Consider the following 27,809-nt stretch of genomic DNA (forward strand, 5'->3'; position numbering starts at 1 on the left):
CAAAGGATTTGGAGACAGACTGTTGCCTTTCTGTCAACATCGGGTGTCATTTCGACCTCCACCAAAGCTTATCTGTGCTTGTCGACATACACCAGGAATTGTTCGAATGTATAATAATATAACCAAATATTCAGTCTTTCACTGACATATTTTGTATGGGTCAACATTCTCTAATTTCAGTCTTTCAGGGTAACATATATATATATATTAATTACTGGATTAATCTTATGAAAAATTTTAGTATTAATTAAATTTTATTTATTCAAATTTTGGTAATTAATATGATCATTTTGATTTTAAATAATAATCATTACCGCAATTTTAAATCAATTTAATTCAATTTTAGGATCTAAAGGTGAAAATTTTGATGTAAAGAACCTTCATCCTGGAGATATATATCAGCAATGTATCATTATTTTTGACATCTTATTTTATAATGATAAAGTTCTAACAAACTATCCATTAAGTGAACGGCTTCAATATTTGGAAAACTTATTTACACCAATAGAAGGACGAATTCAATGCAGTCCAGTAAAACATGCTTCTACAGAGTAATTATCAATAATTACATTTTTGTTGACAAATTATAAGTAGTAATTAAAAAATTAATATCTTACTTTTGAACTATAAAAAATTCTCTTACTTATTAAACTAATTAACAATATTTTAATTAATAAATTAATTTTATAATTTATCAGAAAAGAAGTAGTTGATGCTCTAAATGAAGCAATTGATAATCGTGAGGAAGGAATTATGATTAAAGATATGTCATCAGTATACTATCCAAATAGTAGGAAAAGAGGATGGGTTAAAGTTAAACCAGAATATGTTAATAATCTTACGGATGAATTAGATCTACTGATTATAGGAGGCTATTTTGGTGAAGGAAGAAGAGGTGGCTTGATATCACATTTTTTATTAGGGGTTTGTGCAAATGATAAAAATGGTAATTACTTTAACATTTATTTACTTAACTAATCTTTAAATAAAAACTTATAGTAATATATGTTTAATGTTAATTTACGAGGGCTGTTCGGAAAGTTCATGGCCTCACATAGAAAAACAAACAAAATAATGTTAAAACTTTTTTTATTTTTCAACGTAATCTCCTCTGTTAGCAATGCACTTATTCCAGCGATGTTCNAGGCCACGAACTTTTCGAACAGCCCTCGTATAACAATTAATCCACTAACCAAATATTGAAATACCAAATGATCTGTCATATTATTGGGCTATAATAAGACTATTGTAATAATTAGATATAAAGTAATTTGAACTAGAGATAGATAGTTAGGATGCCTACCTTTAGTCAGATTACTTTGTATCTAATTATTAAATTAGTCTTATTTTAGTCCAATAATATGACATCATTTGGTATTTGTTAATTTGAGGTTTTTATATATTTTTATTTGGATTATTATTATAACATTACGTTATATTGACTAATAGTAATGGATATAGATTATTTGGTCTTACTATATACCATTTTTAACTTCATTTGTCATATAGAATATGTTTGTGACATACAATAATCAAATATTTACTTTCAGTTACAGACTAATATTTAAAATTTATCCTATGTATGTCTTGTCTCTTTAATCTGACATTAAGTTCAGTAGACTATCATTACAGCTTTCAGGTTAGACACTTCTTTTATTGTTTCAACATATGCATTTCGGACTTATATAAAAGTTAAGTCCCTCGTCAGTGCAATACTACAAATTATTAAAAAAAAATTAAAAAACATAATTAGTAACATGACAAAACTCTTCGCGTGAAGGTCATATTTACTGACATAAAACTATCATATTTAAAAATTGTCACACTTATACTATACCTATGTTTAAAATTTATGCATTTATCTCTAGTTGAGATAGTGAGGGGTAAAAATTAATAATGTACAGTATAACTATATCAAACAATATAAGAATGATAGAAATATTAAATTATTTTCTCATTCTAGACACAATATAATGACATTGTGAATATAATGCATGTTAAATACTCATTGACAAAAAATTTATGCACCAAAAAAGGCAGCATTGGAATTTTATTAGTGCAAATGTAATGATGGCATTCCATCTGGTTCCACAAATACTCAATAAATGACAAATCAAGAGTCTAGGTATGCCAAGGATGTGCAGCAATATGGCAGAGACATTTTTGGAAAACCCTAACCATAGGCAGTTGGCTGTTGCTGGAAAATGCTTTCCATGTCAGGACCACAAACAGACAATACACGAAGACACAATTTCCTGAACATACTGCTGTGCCATCAATATCCCTCATACCACTAATAAGGCCCAAACCAGCACACCATCAGTAAGAATAGTGTGTTACTCAACCATTAAAAGATTGAAGAACTCACTAGTGGTCCTCCACAAACTAACATGATGGACATCTGTTCCCAAACAAAACCAGGATTCATTGTTAAAGATAGTACACTACCAGTCTACAGCAATGATTACTTTTCTATCATGACATTACTGCAAATGAAGTTGATGATGATAGGATGCTATGCTACTGGCAAGATGCTTAGTAGTCACTATACATGTAAGCTTTTCTCTGCTAGTTACTTGCCAATGGTACAGAAAGAGATTGGACTCTAGTGAGGCTTCCACCTGTCTCTGGATAATGGACAAAGACACCATTACAGCTTGTCTCAGATCAGATGATCATCTCTCCTGTGATCTGTCTTGGATATCCAATGCTTGTCAGCCATCCATATGTGGCTCACAACAACTGCTCATAGTCAGGTTAGAACTGTCCAGATGATGAACAATTTGACAAAATGGCTATCTTACTTCCGTGAACTCAATATGACCTTTCTCAAACACTTTGATGTCTTTGATTGCACCATATAGGCATGCCTGACATTTGAAGACTTTTAAACGACAGATACACTAAAACTTCCAAAGACAATGAGCCTTTTTACAGATACTGAATTAGAAATTTTAAGGCATTAGAGCAATCGATGGTATGCAATAAGACCACAACTATAATGATTTACATACCTGTCTAAGACACAGCTGTATACTGAGTTTTTCAGTAATTAGAAAATTCTAACTCGGTGCATAACTTTTTTGCAATTAATGTATTTTAAGTAAAATCCTATATAAATTTTCCAGTATAATTGATAAGATGCAATCATAACTTCTTATTTTTATAATTAATAAATATTTTATTTGAACTGTAATATGATTGATATACAAAATATTTTGTGCAAATATATAATTTAACAAATTAGCAATAATCAAATTTTTTTTTCTAGTTTTCTTATTGTAATATTCTCTGGCAGTTGTTTTAACATCCACAAGTCTTCCTATTTTTGAAGAAATTTGATCTTTAAATTTTTTTCAAAAATATATGAAACTATCTTTCTTGATTTTTAAAATTAAATTATTAAATAGCTTTTCTATAGTTTAGAAAATTCTAATATCTTGTAGTTTCCACTTATACTTCAAATTTATATCACCCCTCAAAAAAAATATTTTTTGATGGATTGTGTCATTCATTGAATACAACTCTACATTAGTAGGTTAAATAAATAAATTACACAGGTCAACAAAAAAAAGTTTTTTTTTTGGTGCCTAGGATTTTAGAACTGATTTTAGCTATATTTGGGTCGCTGAATCCAAATATGAAATCAGTTTTTTTCTATCAGCTCTACTTTTTTTAGATCTGTGTTTTTTTAACGTACAGTGCTACTTGAAATGTGCAACTCTAATTCCAGTTTGTACAGTTCTAAATCACATATGCAAGAATTGATTCCTGTATATTTTCCCCATTGTTAGTCTGCCGTCCAGTTAGTTTCAGGTAAATCCATCAAATGAAGCAAGCATTCGGTAACGAATTGACATTCAATGCTTCAACTAGAGTTGAGGTAAGTTTGTAAGTTCTAGCCGTGCAGTGTCTAGATCAGTGTTTCCATTTTTTTTGTGCTATGCCCCACCTAAGCCTTTCTAAAATTCTTATGCCCCCCTAACGTATACACTTAATTGCCACACTGTTTTGTCGTAACCACAATAAAACCTGATCCTTTCATCAAAGTCTCTCATACTTTCCAGTTGTTGCCAAACACAACCTGGAACACAACTCATGTCTGTCCACCTCAAGGTCTGGGCAAAGAATGCCCTTTCTCCTCTTTCATCAGCATCAGGACTTCATTCATCTCTGTTCTCAGTGGTTCCAAGAATTGTTAATCCCACCCCAAGGGAAAAGGGTTATAAAGGAAAGTTCTAGAAGGAAAGGGAAACAAAGAACAAAGTACTGTGTTCTAGATGCTTTTATTTGTGTTGTTGAATAGAAATAAAATGAGTTCAAGTAGAAGAAGTTGTGTAAATCATTCTGATGTGTTTTGCTACATATGCGGAGAATATACATTAAAAGAAAACAGAAAAACTATTAGTGACTTTGTAAAGAGATCTTATCTTGGATACTTTGGTGTTAAACTTGGTGATCAGGATAAAACCTGGGCACCGCATCAGGTCTGTAAAACTTGTACAGAACATTTACGACAGTGGACTACTGGGAAAAGAAAAAGTCTGAAATTTGGCGTACCGATGGTTTGGAGAGAACCCAAAAATCACTTCAATGACTGTTATTTCTGCCTAGTAAATATTAATGGAATCAATCGTAACAACCGTAGCAAGTGGATTTATCCTGATTTAGTCTCTGCAAGACGCCCGGTCCCTCACTCACAGGAAGTGCCAGTTCCATCATTTCACCAGCTACCAGAGCTCTGTGAGGACGAGTATCCCTCTGATCCTAATGAAGGTGACTGTGATTACGAGAGAATGTCATCAATTCCTCAATGTTTCAACCAGGATGAGTTAAATGACCTCACCAGAGATCTCAACCTGCCAAAAGAAGCTTCTGAATTATTGGCTTCTGGGTTGAAGGAGAAAAATTTACTGGAGCAAGGAACCAAAATTACCTTTTACCGTACAAGAGAAAAGGATCTGCTACCCTTCTTCTCTCAAGAAGACAATTTTGTGTTTTGTCACGAAATTAGAGGACTCTTGGAAAAAATGGGCCTTCTTGAATATTTTTCAGATGATTGGCGCCTATTTATTGACAGCTCAAAACGAAGTTTGAAATGTGTCCTTCTACACAATGGGAACAAATATGGTTCAATACCAATTGCTCACTCAACGAAAATGAAAGAAGAATATAACACCATAGCTCTGGTCTTGGAGAAGATAAAGTATCGTGAACATCAATGGGTAATTTGTGTAGACTTAAAAATGGTAAACTTTCTCCTTGGACAGCAAATTGGCTACACCAAATATCCTTGCTTCTTGTGCCTCTGGGATAGCAGAGACAAAACACACCACTGGGTTAGAAAAGAGTGGCCTAAGAGAGAAAACATGGACGTTGGAGAAAAAAATGTCATTAACGACCCCTTAGTTGAACGAGAGAAAATCATCTTTCCTCCACTGCACATCAAGCTAGGCCTAATGAAGCAGTTTGTAAAGGCTCTTGATAAGAAGGGATCATGCTTTGCATATATAGGGGAAAAAATGCCTCAGTTAAGTATAGAAAAAATTAAAGCAGGAATATTTGGCGGCCCATAAATAAGACAACTCATTAACGATCTTGCCTTCGTAAATTCGATGAATGAAACTGAGCAAAAAGCCTGGACTTCATTTGTTGCAGTTGTCAGAAATTTTCTAGGCAAATGCAAAGCTGAAAATTATGTTGAACTGGTAAATGAGATGCTTAACAGTTTCAAATTCCTTGGGTTTAATATGAATACAGTAGAGCCTCGAAAACTCAGCCTAACGTGGACCGAAGGGTGGCCGAGTTTGTGAAAATGCCGGGTTATCGGGAATGGGGTTAAAAAACTACGTATGAGTTTTTCCTCAGAAAATACTGTACTGTATTTTATGTATTGTTTACTTGAGAATACAACAGAGAATAAACTGCCCAAATACCCTTAAACAAAGGAAAAGTACGACCTTTATGAGGACATAGAGCCTTTATTACAAGAAAATGAAAATTAATAAATACACTGTGTACAGTAATTTACCTGATAAGACAGACCCCAGAAAAATACTTTATGAGGCATAAAGCTGTCTATAATGAAAATTAATTAACTAAGGATATTTTTGCCCTGCCAGGGTGTGGCCGAGTTATCCAGACTGCTAGGTTATCGAGTGCCAAGTTTTCGAGGCTCTACTGTATTAAGGTGCACTATTTACACAGTCACTTAGACTGTTTTCCTGAAAATTTAGAGACACCAGTGAAGAACAAGGTGAAAGATTTCACCAGGATATTAAAATTATGGAGGACCGCTACCAAGGAAGATGGAATACGCATATGATGGCAGATTACTGCTGGAGTTTAAAAAGGGATTGCTCCAAAATACATTCACAAAAGTCATGGAAAAGAAGCTTCCTCAATGTGTAACTGTTCAGTTTTATTGATGACTTTTTCCTCTATCTTTGTATAGAATAATATTTGCATAATATAATAATAAAAATTCTATGTTTAGTTTTTTTACTTGATCCATGGATTTAACTTAAGATATTGAAAAATTCGCTAAAATGCTATAACTTAAAAATTAGAGCTCCTAGGCAAAAACTAATGTCATATTTGAATTCAGGACATCAAATTCATATGAAATCAGCTCAAAATACCTGGGCACCAAAACCACTGTTGACCTGTGTTATATAGCACTGCAAATACTTTTTGACTTTCCAGTTAATGTTTTAGTATATTGAAATACATTTATTTAAAATTAGCATTGAAAGTTTATTTCAGAAGTTTAATTATGGTGTGAAGAGAGGGATCTATGACTTAAGTTAGCATAATTAACACATTCAATTAAGTTTTTTTTATATTTGTCTTTTCCCTATGATTAAAAATAGTAGTGAATAATCTACAGAATCTACAATCTACAGAAATGTATTAAGTGTATTCAAATTATTATTACTTTAAGAATAATTTGAATGCATTTAAGAATAAGAGTGTTAGAATAATCAATATTCTAAAAATATGCAGTCTATGTATCTATGAATATGTGTGAGAGTTTTCAAATATTACGTGTATTATAATTTTAATGTATTAAACAAGAATTTATATGTAGTAATAATGCTGGTTGCATGCTAAAAATTGTGGATTTTTTTAATAAGTTTAGTACACTCATTGATTTACTTCAGTGAAATTAAAAATATATAAGGACCTTGAATAAGTCCTCCTGTTTTCCAACAGATGGTGTTACCAGAACCATGTGTGTTTATTTTTAGATGGTGACGCATCTGTAAGGAAGTACAATAAGCAACCTTGAAATTCAGTATATATCATTTCACCAAAGTGTAAACAACTTATTTTTTCATTGTGTTAAACATGTCTAGTTTCATGCCAAAAAAAGAGTATTTGTGGGGAATTTTATTGCACTATTTTATCCAAAAAAAATCTGCAGCTGAAGCACACAGAATTCTTGTTGAGACTTACGGCGACCATGCTCTGTCGGAAACAACATGCAGAGATTGGTTTAGACGCTTCAAAAATAATGATTTTGATGTTGAAGATAAAGAATGATCTGGTGCACCAAAAAAGTTTGAAGACAAGGAATTAGAGGCATTACTTCATGAAGACTCATGTCAGACGCTAGCTGAACTTGCAGAATCATTAGGAGTTGATCACACAACAGTTTCGAAACGTTTAAAAGGATTAGGAATGATTCAAAAGCAAGGACATTGGGTGCCGTACGAGTTGAAGCCGAGAGATGTCGAACGGCGTCTTTTCACATGTGAACAGCTGCTTCAACGGCAGAAAAGGAAAGGTTTTCTGCATCGTATCGTGACAGGTGACGAAAAATGGATACACTACGATAACCCTAAGCGTAGAAAATCGTGGGGTAAGCCCGGTCATGCATCAACATCGTCAGCAAGGCCGAATATCCATGGTTCGAAGCTTCTGCTCTGCATTTGGTGGGATCAGCTAGGTGTAGTTTATTACGAGCTGCTCAAACCAAACGAAACTATCACGGGAGATCGCTATCGACTACAATTGATGCGTTTGAGCCAAGCATTGAAGGAAAAACGGCCGCTATATGAGCAGAGACACGACAAAGTGATTTTGCAACATGACAATGCTCGGCCACATGTTGCACAACCGGTGAAAACGTACTTGGAAACGCTTAAATGGGAAGTCCTACCCCACCCGCCGTATTCACCAGACATCGCCCCTTCGGATTATCACTTGTTCCGATCGATGGCACATGGCCTGGCTGAGCAGCACTTCCATTCTTATGAAGATGCCAAAAAATGGGTTGATTCTTGGATAGCCTCAAAAGACGTGTCGTTTTTCCGACGTGGAATTCAAATGCTGCCAGAACGATGGGAGAAAGTAGTGGCTAGCGATGGACAATACTTTCAGTGACGTGTTTATTACAACTTTTTTAAAATAAAGTGTTAATTTTCACAAAAAAACAGCGAGAACTTATTCAAGGTCCTTATATATTGCATAAATCTAATTCTATCATTTTATAAAACAGCAATGTTTTCATAAATGTTGTGTTTATTTAATTATTATAAAAAATTAACTTAAATATTTCATAGTTTTTTTAAAACCTCTTGTAAATTAATTAATTTATTTTTATCAAGTTTTAAAACTGTAAATAAGTGTTAAAAATAAAACATATTTTAACTTTTACAGATGAAAATCCTGTTTTTTATTCTTTTACAAAAGTTGGATCAGGTTATTCATATAAAGAATTGTGTGATCTATTAACTAAACTTAATACTAATTGGAATATATATGACAAGAAAAATCCTCCAAGTAATATTATTTTAGCACCTGGTCATAAAGAGAAACCAGATGTTTGGATCAAGCCAGAAAATTCTGCAGTTCTTCAAGTAATTAAAACAAAAATATTTTCAAATGTTTCATCTTGTTAAATTTTAATGTGAGCTTTTCTGTTGTAGGTAAAAGCTGCAGAGATTACACAAAGTGATCAATTCAAAACTGGATGTTCTCTCAGGTTTCCTAGAGTTGAAAAAATAAGATATGATAAATCATGGAATCAATGTCTTACACTTTCAGAATTGGAAAATTTGAGAAAGGTTTTTATATTTTTGTAATAAGTTATGATCCTCTAACTATAAAGAAAAACATCTCAGAGATTCTTGCCAAAGAAATAACATTCCATGCATGTATTTAAATATCTTTGTCTAGAATCATAAAATATGAGTTTTTATTTTAAAAATATTTACGAAGGATGTTTACATTCTAAAAGTAAAGAATGTTTGTTTCTCTAGATATTTTTATTTAAGATGATGAAACAAAACTTATTTTACAATACAAATGATACCTTAGCTATTTTTCTACATAGTCGCCATATAAATTTAAACATTTGTCATAGCATATTGCCAGCTTTTCTATGCCTTCTACACACTCAATTACCATCAAGTTCTTGAACCAGTCATTAATGGCCTCTTTCAGTTCATTGTCACTTCCATAGTGATTCCTGGATAAAAAATCCTTCAATTTTGGAAAAAGATGGTAATCACTTGGATCCAGGCTATAAGGAGGATGTTAAAAAAATTCCCACTTAAACTGATGAAGCAAGTTCTTCATCAATGCAGCAGCATGCAGACGTGCATTATCCTGAAGAAGCACAATGCCTCTGGACAATAATCATTGCTATTTGAATAAATAAAATACTTTCTTACTGGAACTACACTATAAATAAAAATCAAAACCTTTAAACAATCCAGCAAATCGTTTTTTAATATCTCAAAAATGCTTTCGAGCGTTTAAGCGATCATCCTCAGTTATCATTTTGAATCGAACGAAGAATTCAAAATTACGTAAAACAAAATTCAAAAAGCGGTTACATAAATATATGTTAACATTTACCAAGTTTAAATAATTGCAAAAATTATACAAGTTAATTAAATCGAAATAAAGAAATAAAATAAAATATATACATTCAGTAAAAATTATCTTAATTATTCTTCCCGCTTACATAAACTACGTCAACTCATCATAGAAGGATTTCCATGCCGATGACAATCCGTCAGCATCCCTATGATTAATACAGTTTGTGTGCAACTGCGCCTTGTGCATTTCTAGTTTTTCCAGAACATACAGATAGTTTACAAGCATAATCCCACTGTATACAGGCTCTTAAGGAATGATAAAGGCAGTTACGAATGCAACACGATGGCAGGGGTATACTCAATACCGTTAAAAGACCATAGATTTAATTCTAATCTGGTATACATAGGAGCAACCATGAGAAACTTAAAGAAAAGAATTGCTGAACATAAGCACTCGGTAAATAAAAACATAGACTCTACGGTGCTTGCTGCCTTTGCCAAGCAGCAGAATATCAAGGTCTTTTGGGATCGGGCGTCTTATCATTAAAGCTACAAGATCTAGGCAGGCCGTAAAACATCTGAAAAAACTAGAAATTCACAAGGTGCAATTGCACACAAACTGTATTAATCATAGGGATGCTGACGGAGCTTCATTACTCACATTACCATAAACCTCAGTTATCTGTCTGTAAATTTCGATAGGGTGGACTTTTTTGCATTCAAAAACCATATTGCACTATGAACTTCACACTTGGTGGGATCTTTAATTTTGTCACACTATAAACAGTAAACAATCATTGCGGCTCTCTGTTAGGGTCAGACTGGTGTGAAAAAAATGGGAAGGTCCATGACGCAGCAGTGGGGGTAGTGGGAGAACTGCACGACTCGTCAGATCAAAATGTTCTTTTCTTTTAGAATGACTCTCGTATATATTTTTTTTTTATTTTGATAAGGATCATTTTTTGGCAAATGATTTTTATATCTATATAAAATTTTTTAAATGTTTATTGCTTCTTTAAATTGCTAACTTATGGTATTTTTTTTTTCTAAATCATAATTGTGCATATTATGAAATATTTTAGATACAGATACTGATCAGTTCACTTTTAACTGATTTAATGTGTTTCAGGAAGGTGGTGGTAAACTGGCAGGTAGATATTGTACAATTACTACAGATCAGAATTATGAAATATCACCAAAGAAGAGAAAAGTTATTTTGACATCTGTAAAACCTACTGTTGCTCCTCATTTCCAACCAGCTGATATTTCTGATATTAAAGTGGTTTGTAACTTTAAAATTCTTTTACATGTTATTCACATCATAAATAATTTTCAAAATAATAATTCAAAAATAATTTAAATTTACAGATTTAATTTAGGTGCTAAATTACAGTGTAAATTTTTCTAATTATTTAAATTCATTTTTTAGAAATGAATACAATATGACAGAGTTTAAAATCCATTTCTAAATATATTAATTTCCATAGAAATTTTTTCATTACATTTAATGTGTGTAAAAAGATAAATTTGTCTTCAATTCACTGTTTTGAATATTCTAAATGTCAGCGGAGAAAAATTTTTATTTAATCTGAATGCTGAAGAATTTTTTATATTTAATTCGTTATTTAAAAAATCCACAATAAAATACAGTTATAATTTTTATTTATAACTTTTAGTGACAAATAATTCTTTGCATTTATGAGTATATTCTTTGCATAGATAAATTAATTAATTAAAATGCCTCAATGTCCTTGACCTACGTACTTGTAGACGAAAATTTATATTTTAGCATCTTCTAATATCAGGACTTATTATACTGGCTTTACAGTTAATGCTACAGAGTTACACAGAAAACAATTTTTTATTTTATTTAATATACCTGGACACATACATAATATTGCATTTCGGACACTTTCATCCCTCCTCAGCAGGTATTTTTGTAGTATATTCTATGTAAATTAAAACAATAAAATAAATTTTAAAATTACATTTAACATTTACCAACAAACTTATTTATTTATATACACTAATAAAATTCTTACAATTTTCAGACTTTTTTCTTTCGTTTTTAACTCTACTGGACATTCAATTTTAACCAACAACAACAACAACAATACTGAAAGAATAAATGAAGACATCTGAGCAATCAAGAAATTATGCAAATTCAGTAGTAGTGGAGCACTGTAATACCACATGCTGTGAAATAATATTAAATTCAGTAAAAATAAGGAAAAAAGAAAAGAATAATTACAAAAGACAACTTTACGAACATATTAATATAATTAGACAAAATAACAGAATAAATAGTAATACCAGTAGAGAAATGTACCAATCATAGCAAAAAGAATCATAGAGGAAGGGGTGTGTCTGAAGGATAAAAAGAACAATCGAAAGAAGTGGAAACGTGGAGTTAGTCAAATTGAACAGGAAGAGATGTAAGTTGTAAAAATAGTAAATANAATAAAATACAGTTATAATTTTTATTTATAACTTTTAGTGACAAATAATTCTTTGCATTTATGAGTATATTCTTTGCATAGATAAATTAATTAATTAAAATGCCTCAATGTCCTTGACCTACGTACTTGTAGACGAAAATTTATATTTTAGTATCTTCTAATATCAGGACTTATTATACTGGCTTTACAGTTAATGCTACAGAGTTACACAGAAAACAATTTTTTATTTTATTTAATATACCTGGACACATACATAATATTGCATTTCGGACACTTTCATCCCTCCTCAGCAGGTATTTTTGTAGTATATTCTATGTAAATTAAAACAATAAAATAAATTTTAAAATTACATTTAACATTTACCAACAAACTTATTTATTTATATACACTAATAAAATTCTTACAATTTTCAGACTTTTTTCTTTCGTTTTTAACTCTACTGGACATTCAATTTTAACCAACAACAACAACAACAATACTGAAAGAATAAATGAAGACATCTGAGCAATCAAGAAATTATGCAAATTCAGTAGTAGTGGAGCACTGTAATACCACATGCTGTGAAATAATATTAAATTCAGTAAAAATAAGGAAAAAAGAAAAGAATAATTACAAAAGACAACTTTACGAACATATTAATATAATTAGACAAAATAACAGAATAAATAGTAATACCAGTAGAGAAATGTACCAATCATAGCAAAAAGAATCATAGAGGAAGGGGTGTGTCTGAAGGATAAAAAGAACAATCGAAAGAAGTGGAAACGTGGAGTTAGTCAAATTGAACAGGAAGAGATGTAAGTTGTAAAAATAGTAAATAAATGTAAAAAAACAGATATAATGTAAAACATTAATATAATAATTTGTTTAATACAGGCTTAAGTTATTTTGTCTAATTATATTAATATGTTTGTAAAGTTGTCTTTTGTAATTATTCTTTTCTTTTTTCCTTATTTTTACTGAATTTAATACTATTTCACAGCATGTGGTATTACAGTGCTCCACTACTACTGAATTTGCATAATTTCTCTTGATTGCTCGGATGTCTTCATTTATTCTTTCAGTATTGTTGTTGTTGTTGGTTAAAATTGAATCTCCAGTAGAGTTAAAAACGAAAGAAAAAAGTCTGAAAATTGTAAGAATTTTATTAATGTATATAAATAAATAAGTTTGTTGGTAAATGTTAAATGTAATTCTTAAAATTTATTTTATTGTTTTAATTTATATAGAATATACTACAAAAATACCTGCTGAGGAGGGATGAAAGTGTCCAAAATGCAATATTATGTATGTGTCCAGGTATATTAAATAAAATAAAAAATTGTTTTCTGTGAAACTCTGTAGCATTATCTGTAAACAGTATAATAAGTCCTGATATTAGAAGATATGTACTTGTAGACGAAAATTTATATTTTAATTATAGATAAATTTTAGTTTATCATCATTAATGAGGTTTACAAAGTGAAAAGTTTTTTGCATTTTGAAATTATAGACTAACTTTAAGAGATGGTAAACATGGGTTTTGATTTTTACTTTCAAAAACATTTTACATAATATTGAAGAATCTTCATTTATTATAAAGTTGTTATTATTATCTTTATATTTAATATATGATTGCATTTATTTCACATTAATAAATTTCTCAAATTTATGAATAAGGATATTAACTAAATTCTAATATTACATTAATTCTCAAAGTAGAAATCACACATGTTTGAAGAGAAAGAATTCTGTGTAATCAATGGCCCACCTTCTCACTCTAAACACACTTTAGAAAAGTTAATTGCTGAATATGGAGGAAATATTACTCAAAATCCAGGTAAATGTTTCATTAAAAAGCATTTAGATGAAATTTTTAAAAAATGACAAGTTTCTTTTTATATATAGGAATGAATACATTCTGTGTAATTGTTGACAAAGTTACATTAAAAGCTAAGAACATCATTGCAAAAAAACAGTATAATGTAGTTAAAGTGACTTGGCTTCTAAAATGCATTGATCAAAATTCTTTCATTCCTTGGTATATCAAAACATTTCTTAACATTAATTAATAATAATAATAATAATAAAATTATAATTTAGCTGTTTGTCTTGAAGGAAACCATATGATTTACTGTCATCATCTTATTCTACATCAGAGAGATTTTCTGAAGATTTTGATAAATATGGTGATAGTTACACAAATAATATAACAGAATTTGAACTAAAAGAAATATTCCAGCAAATATCAGAAGAGGTTTTTCAAAATTTGTTTTTCTATTTACTGTATACAAATTTTAGTTTGTAATTTAATCTTTACTTTATTAGGAATGTAAAGAGCAATGTAGTAATGAAGAGATTGCTGAAAAAGAATTGAAATATTTTCCAAATGAATCTCTGCATGGATTATTTAGAATTTTCAGGTGAATTTATATAATGTATAATTGTTTTTTTAATTATTAAAATATGATTAATTTTCAATAAATCATTATCTTTTCAGGATCTATATAGATGATAAAGCGATTTTAGGAGAAGAAAATACAAAAATAAAAAGTCACAGCTTAGGCATAACAGAATTACAGTTAAGACTCTATGGAGCAACAATCATTAGTAAAGTTGATGAGAATACCACTCACGTAATTACTTACTCAGGGTAAGATGTTTATCACTGAATTTAAATTATATAGAAAATTCTCTCTTTAAATTGTGTATTGGTTATTAGTGATTCTTCAAGATACAAAATGCTGAGACAGATGAATCGTACAAGACAGAAAATGTTTCACCTTGTTACCGAAGATTGGGTGAGAGAATGCATTAAAAATAAAAGGTTGTTAAATGAGAGACATTATCAGCCAAATTTATAATTATTGTTTAATATTTTTAAAAATAATTACACGGTGATTATAAATTATCTCATAAATGTTATTCAATAAAATGAATTTTAAATAAATACTGTATAAGTAAATTTTCAAAATTTTTAGATATTATTACTAAAAATTAAAAAGTTTAATCATGATTGAGTTTTGTATATGTTTAACAGTACTTTTATCTTAATATAAATAGATCAAATTTATGAAAAAATTTCCTGTTATTTTAAAACAATTAAAAAGTAATAAATTACAAAGTAATGATTAAATATTTTCAGAAGAGGAAAAATTTTAACACCTTATTAACTAATTTTTCCTTTTCAATATATGATTTAGTTTTTATAATTAGAATTTTGTCCTTCACAGACATTTATCATCAGAATATATTTAAATAAAGCAGATGATAAAATATAATTTATATTTGTTTATGTTTTAGATAGAGATAATTCATAAATATAGTTGAGAGAATATAATTTGAAGGAACTAAATAATATTATTTATTACATAAACTCTCCACCTTCTAAACATTAAGAAAGCCTTTGTTTGTGGGTTTGGCTAGATCCATGATTCTGCAATTTATGTAGCAAGGATTAAGCCTAACATATCTGTGATAAATCATCTAAAAAGTTTGAGATTTTCCTCCTGATTAATTAATATTTTAAAATAATAACTTTGTGATTTTGCATAAATGAAGAAATATATTTCTACATTTATCTTATTGTAACCATTATTTTTGAACATAATTTAACAGTAATTATTTTAATTCTAACAAACCTCAAAATGAACGGTACTTAAACAACTTTATGTTTAATAAATGCAACTTTTACAAAGGTAAAACCTTGCTTTTGTCATTCTTTTCACTGTCCATGCCATCAGCAGTCCTTAAACAATTCATAAAGCTTTGAAGATGACCTTCCTTTTGAGGCTATTGCCTCCGCAAAAAAAATGTAAAAATCAGGTAAAGTGTCCTCTGGTGTTCTTGCCACTGTTATAATATCACATTTTAAGTAAAAAAATAATAGAAGTGCATGGCCAGTGCTATTTACATTTAATAAATACATCTGTATAAATAAAAATGAAAATGTTTGTTTGTTCAAAATCTTAAATCTCTGAAAGTTCTTAACCGATTGCTTTGAAATTTTGACACAAAGTTGCATTCAAATATGTACGTGTTTTTATATTATATAGATGTTGGAATTCCCTCTGTGGGGGGAGGGACAAAATTAAGGCTGACCATAAAGAACTCGACTTCAATTATATTATTTTAGATGCGGTTTTTTGCATTCTTGATTGCATTTTAATAGGGTATGTCAAGAGAATGTACATTAAGAAGGGATTTTTCGAAATTCCCCCCTTGGGGATACATTTATAACAAATACATTTTGAGCCACAGCAACACATGGCTGGATCAGCTAGTAAAAATATACATAAGATTTTTACAAAGGTAATGAAAGAATGACAAAAGCAAGGTTTTATCTTTGTAAAAGTCATATTTATATTTTTATGTATTTATTAAATGTAAACAATGCCGGCCACATACTTCTATTCTTTTTTTAACTTTTATGTTATCAACATTCTAAAAACAATAAGCAAATAATTTATTATTTTTAATATTATCGTATTAAATAATAATAAATATTTTACAGTTTTAAATATACAAACTATCTACATTTCTTATTTCATCTATAATTTTATGCCTTTGGCCAGGTTTGGTAGCAAAATATTTCTTTTGTTCTTCAGAATATTTTTCTGCAACTGGAATAATATCACGATAGCTCCAATCTTCCCAGTGATAATTGAATTTTTCCAACAGCTCTCTTTTCTTATCTTCAGGAATGACGTCATTGGGTTCAGTCTTTGTCAAAAGGGGGCAGGTAAATTTTTCAAAAATTGCCACACCTCTTAAGGCAAACCAACCACCATATTTAGGATGAATGCAAACACCAAATATTTTCTGTAAACATTTCAAAAATTACTTTTGCTTTATTATCTCGTAAAACAAAATTTTTCTGAAATCTACATCGACATACCCACCTTATTCGAACCCCAAGGGTCTTCTTGGAGATCGTCCCTCCGATAATAATAGGCTGCCCCGGAAACGTGAGCTGCAGTCTGCATTAAAACTTTCGGTCTTCTTCCCATGTGCAATTCAAAATCATATTTAATGTCAATTTCCGTATCAGGAAACACCTGATGACAATCCAAAACTTATGTTAGAAATCGGGAACACATCCACTTTATACACCAGTAAGAGAGATGTATTGTACCTGTTTTATCCGATCCAAATAATAAACCGTGCATTCGTCGATGGGGTTCAATGATCCCGAGAGTCGCCGGCACCGGACAAAAGGCTTGAACGCTCTGTCAAACATTTGAGGAGTGCTCACTATCAAAAATGCTATGGTGTCATAAGAATAATTCAATTGAAAAATTGGTTTGATCATATCATTATACCAGCCAATCTGTAAAAATAATAGTAATTTATTTATGTAATAATGTTTAACTTTTACTGTTATGTGTATTTATTAATTACTATACGGAAAAAACTGTCTACGAGTATAAAGTATCTTGCCAAATTATTAGACCCATTGACTAAAATCATAGTTTTTGTACTATTTTCTTCTCTGTTTTTCATAATATTATTTACAAAACAAGTATTTTTTCATGTTATTCTTATTCTCTATTATATCACAAACACTTCTAATAAATATTTTATATGGCACTACTGTAAATGTAAAAAAATCAACTTTTTACTACAAAATGGGAACAGATAGACATTCTCGTTAATGTATGGGAACCATAACCCATAACCATAAAATGAAAATTAAAAAAAATGTGCAGTGTTCCTTGTCATATAGAAGCACTAAGGCTGTTAAGGGTGATCATACAAAATACTAATTTTCAATTTTAATTTTTTGCATATAAAAATTTTACTTCTTAAGACATAATAAACATAAATATTTTAAATAAACCTACCAACAATTGCATCTTTATTGAATTATCAAAAGCTAACAAATCATCAATTGATTTGGATCTAATAACTTGGCAAAGATACAGTACGTTAAATACATTATTTCAGATGCATCAATTGAACATTTTAAGTTTAATTTTTGAAATTGTCACATCATTTTGATTTATTAAAGAGCGCAAATTGTTTTATGCACGTTACGCCGATTATTATTAAGATAATCATCAACTGGGTTAGTGCGAAGTACCGCTTTAATGCTAAACAATGACGAAAGCGGTCGTAAAGTTATATTTACAACTTAAACAATTTACCTTAAACGGATGAAATTCGAATCCGTATTGACCTAACGAATTCTCTAAAGTAGATTTTATAAGTTGTAGAGTGTCCATGCTTCTCTTAATCAGCTCTCTAAAGATACGATGAGCGATAAGTTGTGTGTAGAATCGTACAACTTACTACATTGTACTAACTGATATCACAATATTAGAGTGAATAACGCAACGTGCAATCAACCATGCTGTAATTCACCGAAGTTCGAATTTTCGGCGGCAGAGGTCGCTTCGTTAACCGAAGATAAGACGTTTTATTTTACTTTATAAATAATCGGTGCTTACGAGATAAAAAAGACTATCGCATTCTGAACTTTTCGCTTTGAAAAGAGGGTCGTTTAGTGTTGCTAAATTTTGTCGCTAGGTAGCGTCTTAACACACCCTTTTCAGAGAGACGGACGCATACCAGCTAAGGCAGTATTCCATGGCTAAAATGCTGTCAAAGCCATTGAAATTTAAAATAACGATTATATATTTTGTTTATAAATGTTTTGCAAGTGTAGAAACTACTCAGTTGTTTTATTAGCTTTAAAACTTTGTGTAAACTTTTTAATCATATTATATTTATTAACCCAAACTGCATCTAATGAATATATATATATATGATATAGTCTACATGTTTATCTTTTATGCACTTGCATGGTATGAGAATTTAGTAAAAGTCTATTAATAAAAATTATTTGTGCAAATATCTCTTTCCATAAATATTTATAAAATTATTGTTTATTAGTTTTCATGAATTCTAAATCCTGAGATATGATTTCTTACATTATTGATTTTTAATTAAGATAAATTTTTTTAGATTATTTCACTACTGAAGAAATTCATAGTTACTCTTATTTTTCTACAAATCATAAGCTTTTATGTGATATGACATGTAACTGAAACCAAGTATTACATCGTGTAATAAGATTTTTTTTCTATTTAAAATCAAATGTAAGACACTTGAAAATTTTTATGAAATTATAAAAAATATAAATATAAAACAAAAGTATGATAAATACAGTTAAAGAAATTTACAAAGTTTGTTTTTTGAAAGATTAGACAATAGGATCATATGCAAATCAATACACAAAAACATGTTTAAAATACTCCTCTTTTCTATCTTTATGTCAACAATATTAATACAAAATATAATTTTAAATACAAAATATGATTTTATCAATCAATCATTTATAAGAAAGCATTTGTCATTTAAAACTAATTAGCGCTATTCCTTCTGCTTTTTCAATTTAATCATATCATAATATTATGATAATATATCATGTGATTCTTAAAATAATATTTAAAAAGTGTAAATAAATAAATATTATACAGAACAAATAAACCAGGCGAAAGGAGGATATATCCCGCTTATTCATATCCTCTTAAGTTATTCCGAGTATGAGAAATCGCTTCTTTAACAAAACGATTTAAATAAGCTGCTTTATGTGGGAACGAATGAAGGAATCGTCTTTAAAATTTATATCCTGAACTTATTAACGAAGAAAGAATGTCAAGGATAAGTCAATATAAGTGATATCATCCATTTGTTTCTAATAAATTAACTCCGTGCCTTCTGTTTCACTTATATATTTTTAATTCGGCAATAATAAAACAAAAGACGACAAAGTACCACGCCCCTATTCACTTTCCAACCATGGTATATTTAAACCGATTGCGTTCCGTCACGTGATTCAGAAGACACTCCTAGCAACCAAGGACTATATACTGTACTACATAATTGCCGCTCCAGGCGCAAGGACTATATACTACATAATTAATATAGTTCTTGTAGACAAGACATTTCACTTTACAGAGATTAGGTATAAAAAACGGGAGCATCAGATAACAGGTACAATATTGTTTCATAAAGTAACTTTCTCAATGAAGTAATATTTCCTTTCACTTGTGTTCTCCATAAACTAGTGGATTGCAAATGTATTTAGTACGTAATCCCGTTGCACATTTTCTCTCGTATAAATCAAAATAAACATATGCGAGCGTTACTCGTAAGAAAAAAATATACGAGGCACTAAGAAGCTTTTTCTACCTGTTGTAACACTTAGGCTTTAGGGGTATAGTAGCACCCCTGCCGGCCACCGCGAGAAACCGTTTTGTACCCCTGCGCATTCTCGAAATGCGATAGCCTCTCTTCTCTCGCAACGATAATAATCTATATACAAAACTGAAAACCTGGGCAGTCTCTTTAGATTATAATCTAGGACCTTGATTTCTGTCAAGGTATGCCAAAAACGGACACTAGAGGCGCCCTTAGCTATTATTTAAATTAATAATAAATTCTAAAATAAAATATGTAATAAGTAGATAAAAATAATAATTAGGTATCTATTGTAATGCTTTATTAAACCAAAATACAGAAAATATTTGTACTATAAATTTGCCAGACTCACGACCATAGATAACTGATTCGCATCACGCTAGTGTTGCCAAATACAGTATTAGTAGTGATGTACACAAGGGTTGACCGTTCGATTCGTTCCTGATTGAAAGATTTTTCCTTTCTCCTTCTTCCTTTTTAGTTAGAACATGTTCTAACTAAAAAGGGAGAAAGGAAAGGGTTCGTCCAAAAGTCACCTTACGGTCTTTCTTTGAGCACAGTTTCTTTTACTTGGAGATGAGCCACTTCGACACGAACGTTCATAGAATCTGTCAGCTTTGGATGCTGGTGTCAACGATCGGACGGCTGCTGTTTGAATCTAGACGTAATTATGTACACAATACCGTCTAAGGAACCTCTAACTCTCTTCCAACTCAGTCAAGAGACTGAAAAATTGCCCGGGGATCTTTGTCCCTTCGCTTTTAAAGGGATCCTTCGGTCTAATCCGGAGCATGGTTGGTAGCTCGCATTCAGTCCAATTTTTTATCAACATTTTCAATATTTATTATGTACTGTACATGTTAAATAGTCAGTGTTTACAGACACTTTCTGGTGTAATAACTGTATCATTTTTTGTGAGTTCTTTAAACACATCACGAAAATTAAATAAAAGCTTCGGTTTAATGGTAGTGTATGTTGAAGATTTAGCTTCTGCAGTTTTATTATTTTTACATCAATTGGTGATTTTCTGTGATTAATTTGTTTTGTAAATAAAACCAAAGACGGAATGTCATTTTACTTTAATTTCTTCTTCTCATCAACTGTCACCTTTTCCAACATTTATGGTGCACTAAATGAATTTCTANATTTTTTGTTTATAGCATAGTTTATACGGATTATTCCCAAAAAATTATACGTGTTTTGGAAATGTTCCAGTCAAATTAGTCTAGAATCGATTAATTTTATGGAAGAAAACCTTTTAAACAGCCGTAGTCCGTAAACTGCACACTTGCCGGGCTGTGATTGGCTCATATATTTAAGGATTCCTACAACGTGAAATTCTTATAAAGTGGAACGTATCTACCGCCTTATAGGGGGATCAACTGTATATATATATTATATTGTTATAGTATAATTCAGTGTATTATTATTTTTATTTGTAATGGATAAAAATAATACTAAATTCCTATCTACTATATAAAACTGAAAAAATGGCCAGTCTCTGTCAGCGTATCGAGCGCTAGCAAAGCAAAGCGGCAAACCTAGGAATTACCAGAGTCCGTGCTCGACTCTTTTTTGATGGTATTCGGCATGTATGCTGCTTACTGTGTTAATTAAAAAGAATTGGATATAGTGATGTAGGTCGTAGTACATGACAATGATAATAATGAAACCAGAAAGCATAACTATGTTTTGAACTGGAGACGGGATATTACGATATTTCTTTGCAATCTTAACTGAAATATGTAGTATCTTATTGGTATTTCGAAAGTTATTTCATGAGAATTGGATGTAGGGATGTTGGTTTTAGTACAGTACATGACAATGATAGTTATGGACAGTTCACTTTCAATAGTGTTCTGCCGAACGTCTCTACACTTTAGGTAAACCATTTGTAATTAATTATTTATCATTGCTATGTATGCTAACTATTTAGTATTCTGAGCCAGCCCTACCATAGGACGGACGGAGCAGCCGCTCCAGGCGCTAAGTCCTATCGGGCGCCTCAGTGGTAAAGAAAATTAAAGGGTATAAATTAGGGGCAACCAAGGGGGGCGCCATAATAGGATCTCGCTCCATCCTAAAACTTGCTTCGGGCCGGCACTGTTAGTATGCCCCGATGCCTGCATTGGAACTTTCAACTGGTTTATAATAAACTTCAAATTCTCGAAAATATTTTGCGTAGACATTAAATACTGTAATAGTTCTATATGAAAATAAATGGATTACGTTTTTCGTTATTTCGTCCTGTGGGCACTATGGGCTTGTGCCTGTGGGCTTTTATATTATTAATTAATCTAGCAATTGCCGGGAAAGTTATGCAGTTCATTGCTGGATTTTTTAAAGTCCGTTTTGCGTGCTATTAAGGACCAATCATATTTCTCATGCCTCAGATAAACGAATCGTAAAATTTTACTTCTTAATTTTACTCACGATACAAATGAAAATGAAGAGAAAAACCAAGAAATATATAAGCGATTTTAGGAGAAGAAAATACAAAAATAAAAAGTCACAGCTTAGGCATAACAGAATTACAGTTAAGACTCTATGGAGCAACAATCATTAGTAAAGTTGATGAGAATACCACTCACGTAATTACTTACTCAGGGTAAGATGTTTATCACTGAATTTAAATTATATAGAAAATTCTCTCTTTAAATTGTGTATTGGTTATTAGTGATTCTTCAAGATACAAAATGCTGAGACAGATGAATCGTACAAGACAGAAAATGTTTCACCTTGTTACCGAAGATTGGGTGAGAGAATGCATTAAAAATAAAAGGTTGTTAAATGAGAGACATTATCAGCCAAATTTATAATTATTGTTTAATATTTTTAAAAATAATTACACGGTGATTATAAATTATCTCATAAATGTTATTCAATAAAATGAATTTTAAATAAATACTGTATAAGTAAATTTTCAAAATTTTTAGATNGGGGCGTTGGGTATAACTTTATGGAACAAAGGGGGCGGTGGATCGAAAAAGTTTGAGAATCACTGATCTAAACTGATTCTGCATTTAGCATCCCGACATAACGAAAGACAAATAAATTAAGGAAAATAGTGTCAAGTTTAAGACAAGTTTGTTCGTTGACATAATTTATACGGCTTGATTTAAATTCTGATTGTGAACAGATAAACAAATTTTTATTGTGGTAGTAACATGTGACCTAGTTAATGCTTTATTTAGTTTATAAGAAAACATTGTAATTGTTCCGTCGATAGCTCAGCTGGTAGAGCGGTGGACTGTAGAGGTAGTTAGCTGCTGATATCCATAGGTCGGTGGTTCAAATCCGCCTCGACGGAGTTACATTTTTACTTTTTCTTGGAAAAAATTAAAATATGTTTTGAACTACTTCTTGTGAATATAATTTTAGCTCCTTAAAGTTATAAACTATTAAAAATCTCGTCTAATTTTTATAAAATTAGAAAATTACATTTAAAATTTGACAAAAAATACACAGATTTTTTACGATGTAGCTACCGAGATGATAGTTTACAAAAGCTAACTTTTAGGTATTTATGAATGTTGCTCTTTCAGGATTTAAATTTTTGACGTGTATGCTGTTCTCACACATTTTCTGATGATATTGCTTGTAAAAACTGTATTACTTTCCCGGCTGTTATGTATAGCCTACCTGACAAGGGACATAATAACACAAATACTGTGTTTATACTATGTTTGATTTAATTATAACAGTTATGAAATTTAACACATTATTGCTAATGCGAGATTGCATCCTTTGTTTAGAAGCTTATTTTAAACTTTATATGTATTTAGTTGAATATAAATTACGGTAACATTCTCTTTAGTAAGGATTCAGTCGCCACAAGCTTTTGAAACGACACAATTCTGCCTTTTATCTTCACTAACCACACTCTTACAAAAATCTGATGCAAGTAACATCATTTCATATTTTAGTATATTATCTTGAATTTTTTTTTCAATCAAGGCTCGGAGAAACTGAAAATGAAACAGAAAATTTGTTACGCAACGACTAACATACATGTTAGTCGTTGTGTAACAAATTTTCTGTAATATGTAAAATGTAATATGAAGTTCTCAAATTCTATTTTTACTTTAAATTTTTAAATTTAATACAGTAAATAGCTTGAGCAAATTAAACTAGGTCGTTGGATATATCTTATAATAGATAAATGTGTCTTAATTAATAACCGTGATCAAAGTAAGTTCAACCAACGAAGGAGTTTTCCTCAATGAGAATTTGCAGTTTTTACATTTTCTATGTAAGAGCATCGCGCAACATAGCAGGTAGATAATACAATTTTTTCTGATGGTGAATTCCTTTCTTTTGGAATTTTTTTTTTGTAAAATATTTGGAGAGGATGGGAAATATTGTACGATATGCAGTGGAAGTTAAACATCATGTAAAAGGACATCAAGTGAAAACAGAACGAAAGAAATAAACCTTTTATTTCTTTCGTTCTGTTTCCACTTGGTGTCCTTTTATATGACGCTTAACAGTTTTTACTCTGAATTTTCCTAGAAATTTACAGGTACAAGTACACATAGGGATAACGATTACAATAGTGGTTAAATCCTATATTAATAACGCATAACAAATCTAATGCAAAGGACACATAGTCTACTTTGTATAAGCATTAAATGTTGCAGTGGAGCAATCATGTTGTATGCAGTGGAGCAATGTTGCAGTGGAGCAATCATATGTTTAAATGTTGGTGCAATGGAGCAATCATACAACTTGGCTGCTCCACTGTTAAATTGCACCTTGGTAGAGCAATGAAGTGTCACTTGTTTTTTTATGGTCAGAGGGATAAAATCTGAAATCGATAGGAGAACGAAGATTAAGTATGGAGATAGTATGGCGTTAGGAGAGAGTGCATGAATGAATGGAAAGATTTTAAAACGGAAGACAAACATCTGTGATGAACACTGGAATGGGAGATCAGTTTGCGTGGCATGTCAATGGCCCTATATTGGTGCATTTTCTGTAAAAATGACAAACTGTGACTAATGTTCAATACAGTTACATACTGGTGAACAAGTTGAAGCCCACAACACGATCGAAACATCGGGGACGTCTCTCAAAAAGGAGTTTTGCTGCGTGACAACACCCGACACCATACGGCTTACATACAATGGATAGACTAAGAGATCCGAAATTTGGGGTGATGAAACATCCGCAATACAGTCCGGATTGGGCACCATTTTCATTTATTGGATCTTTGAAAGAAAATTTGAGAGGTCAAAAGTTTGCAGGCGATACCGAGACAATAGAGGTAGTGCAAAGTTGGTTAAAAAGTTTTTCCTTGAGGGCATCTGGAAGTTTGTGGGCTGATGGACTAAGTCTGTTGTGAAGGAGGCTGATGTATCAAAAAATAATGCACAAACAATTTCTTAAAGTACCCTTGTGAAAAAAGTTATAAAATTCCTGTTATTTTTTCAAATCAAGAATCGCCCGAAAGTTATTAAATAACTTTTTTTTTTCAAATCCGTTCTTAATTAAATACAATTAAAGCGTATTTTCTAAAATATGTTTATTTATTTATTTCGATTTAGATTGTATAGTTGTTTGATACAGTCTCAGAACTACGTGAACACCTAAGCAATAATACACATCGAACACTTTTCTGTGAAAATTAAACTTTTCATACATACTTAATTTTAATTACGCAAACCAATTTACGTAAGTAAAAATTGATAAATTAATTAATATGTCAATTTTTTAACACGCGCATTCGGAATATACTTTATTATATAATGGACTTTTGGCTTTAACGGACATCTTGCCCGAATTAGTCCGTTAAATCGAGAATTACTGCATTAATATTTTTTATGTCCATTTGGCATTGTTGTGGAACAAGCTCCAACAAATTTGCAGATAGATTTGATAGACATCCATTCATCTCCAGAATTGAAATATACTCGTATGTTTGAGGCCAATAACAAAGTTCAGTTTTATACAAAATACGTCTGTAATGATGTAATGATGTATCATTACAGACGTATGAGCATTACAGATGAACATTACAGATGAGCATTACAGCTTCAATGGGAATCACCTACCTTTGTGAATTTTTTTTCTCCGAATTGAAGATTGTTAAATTTAAAAGTCGTAATAGATTGACCGATAAAAATTATATATATATAAAAAAAAAACAATTATATTGTACAACATCAAAAATATCTCTTGACATTAAAAAATTAAGTGAAAAAATTGAAAAGCAAATTTCACATTAAAATACATACAAAATACAGTATAATTTGTATATGTTTTGTTGTAAATAAGTATGTCCGGCCAACAGTGTATTTTTATTTTTGGTTATGGCCCAGTAAACAATTTCGGTTGGACAACACTACTCTAGTTGATGCTATTGTTGAAAGTGAATTGTAAAAAAAAACGTTAAGGTGAAGAGTACAAAGTTAAACAGAAAGAAAAATATGACATTCATTCTGTCTCAACTTTATATTGATTTTTCTTTTTACCAATTTTCAAATCGCCTAAATTTTTAAGCAGTGACTATTTTCTTTTTCAGTTTGCCCAAGCTAAAGAATTATTTAGTAAAATATGAATTGCAAAATTTCAGAATAATAATTATACGTGTAGTTTGGTTATTTGTAATGTCAATATTTTATAATGAAATATATTTTTTGAAAATTATTTTTATCCTACATTAATTCCAAATTGTAGTTTTATTTTTTCAGTGTTCAGGTTTTTTTTTTTTGTATTTTCGTTTTAAGATTAATTTAAATTAACTTAAAATTTATATAAAAGATTTTATTTATGAATATTTTTATTTTAAAAAAAGTACTTATCATTCATAGATATATTGCTTTTTTTACAGAAGAAAATCTTTGGAAGATTCTAAATATAATAGGATAAAACAGTAAGTTTACATATGGTACTATTCTAGTGAGATTTATTTTTTTATAAGATATGATTTAAATAAATTTAGTTGCCTTACAGTCCTTAATTATGCTTTATTACAAATTGTCTACGTGGACATAATTTATTAATAGGTTTTTATACTGGTGTATTGGTTATCGATACAAAGAGTTCGTAATCAGAAAAATCAAAAATTCTTTATCACCTGTAGTAGTTTTTTCTGTACACATATCATACATGTTTCGGGCTAACGTGTCCCCTCTTCAGCAGTATCACTACCACGACATTAAAAATTTCGCCTCCACATACTATGTTTGACCAAAGCATATTTAGAATAAGTATAGAACAAATTTGCATAAATTCATTTTGATTAAACGTTGTTCGTATGAAACTAATAAATTCCGTTTATAATAAATTTATTCTTACCCTAGAAACGGCAGCACTGCTTATAACATGATATAAT

The 27,809-nt window shown here is 30.5% G+C and overlaps 2 protein-coding genes and 1 non-coding gene across 7 annotated transcripts in view; 2 read left to right on the top strand and 1 right to left on the bottom strand.

Annotated features, from left to right (window-relative positions):
* LOC111620356 (DNA ligase 4-like) overlaps positions 1-23,371 on the top strand; it is a 47,284-nt gene extending 23,913 nt beyond the window's left edge. For 2 of the 5 annotated variants that reach the window (XM_023362277.1, XM_023362280.1), the window contains exons 9-19: positions 347-551; positions 699-946; positions 8,665-8,864; positions 8,934-9,071; positions 10,960-11,112; positions 13,991-14,108; positions 14,177-14,309; positions 14,387-14,525; positions 14,597-14,691; positions 14,769-14,921; positions 14,991-15,227. In XM_023362277.1, coding sequence (XP_023218045.1) covers positions 347-551; positions 699-946; positions 8,665-8,864; positions 8,934-9,071; positions 10,960-11,112; positions 13,991-14,108; positions 14,177-14,309; positions 14,387-14,525; positions 14,597-14,691; positions 14,769-14,921; positions 14,991-15,132 — 1,724 coding nt within the window. In that variant the 3' untranslated portion in view covers positions 15,133-15,227. Of the gene's footprint in view, positions 1-346; positions 552-698; positions 947-8,664; positions 8,865-8,933; positions 9,072-10,959; positions 11,113-13,990; positions 14,109-14,176; positions 14,310-14,371; positions 14,526-14,596; positions 14,692-14,768; positions 14,922-14,990; positions 15,229-22,957; positions 23,082-23,150 lie in introns of those variants that run through there. The other 3 variants (XM_023362278.1, XM_023362279.1, XM_023362281.1) reach the window with 3 other exon arrangements.
* Positions 16,766-18,731, bottom strand: LOC111620357 (methylmalonic aciduria and homocystinuria type C protein homolog). Its single transcript, XM_023362282.1, has 4 exons — positions 18,415-18,731; positions 17,403-17,597; positions 17,170-17,325; positions 16,766-17,089 (listed from the first exon to the last, which is right to left on the bottom strand). Exons 1-4 carry the CDS (start codon positions 18,490-18,492, stop codon positions 16,784-16,786), a joined length of 735 nt encoding a protein of 244 aa, XP_023218050.1. The 5' UTR covers positions 18,493-18,731; the 3' UTR covers positions 16,766-16,783.
* Positions 23,372-23,692: 321 nt separating the features above from the next.
* On the top strand, positions 23,693-23,783 carry Trnay-gua. The gene is given in 2 exon segments: positions 23,693-23,729; positions 23,748-23,783. It is a non-coding gene; the product is annotated as a tRNA-Tyr (tRNA).
* The last annotated feature ends 4,026 nt before the right edge of the window (positions 23,784-27,809 follow it).

The sequence above is a fragment of the Centruroides sculpturatus genome, unplaced genomic scaffold, assembly GCF_000671375.1.
Source record: "Centruroides sculpturatus isolate CEXI.00-Female unplaced genomic scaffold, Cexi_2.0 scaffold32, whole genome shotgun sequence".
Classification (NCBI taxonomy): domain Eukaryota; kingdom Metazoa; phylum Arthropoda; class Arachnida; order Scorpiones; family Buthidae; genus Centruroides; species Centruroides sculpturatus.

What these genes read in the sequence shown, in the direction of transcription:
- LOC111620357 (XM_023362282.1), bottom strand. Translation starts at nt 18,492, where the DNA reads ATGGACACTCTACAACTTATAAAATCTACTTTAGAGAATTCGTTAGGT. An exon ending in TCGAATTTCATCCGTTTAAG is followed by an intron (nt 17,598 to 18,414) that starts GTAAATTGTTTA and finishes TTATTTTTACAG; the next exon opens with ATTGGCTGGTATAATGATAT. An exon ending in ATTTGGATCGGATAAAACAG is followed by an intron (nt 17,326 to 17,402) that starts GTACAATACATC and finishes GATTGTCATCAG; the next exon opens with GTGTTTCCTGATACGGAAAT.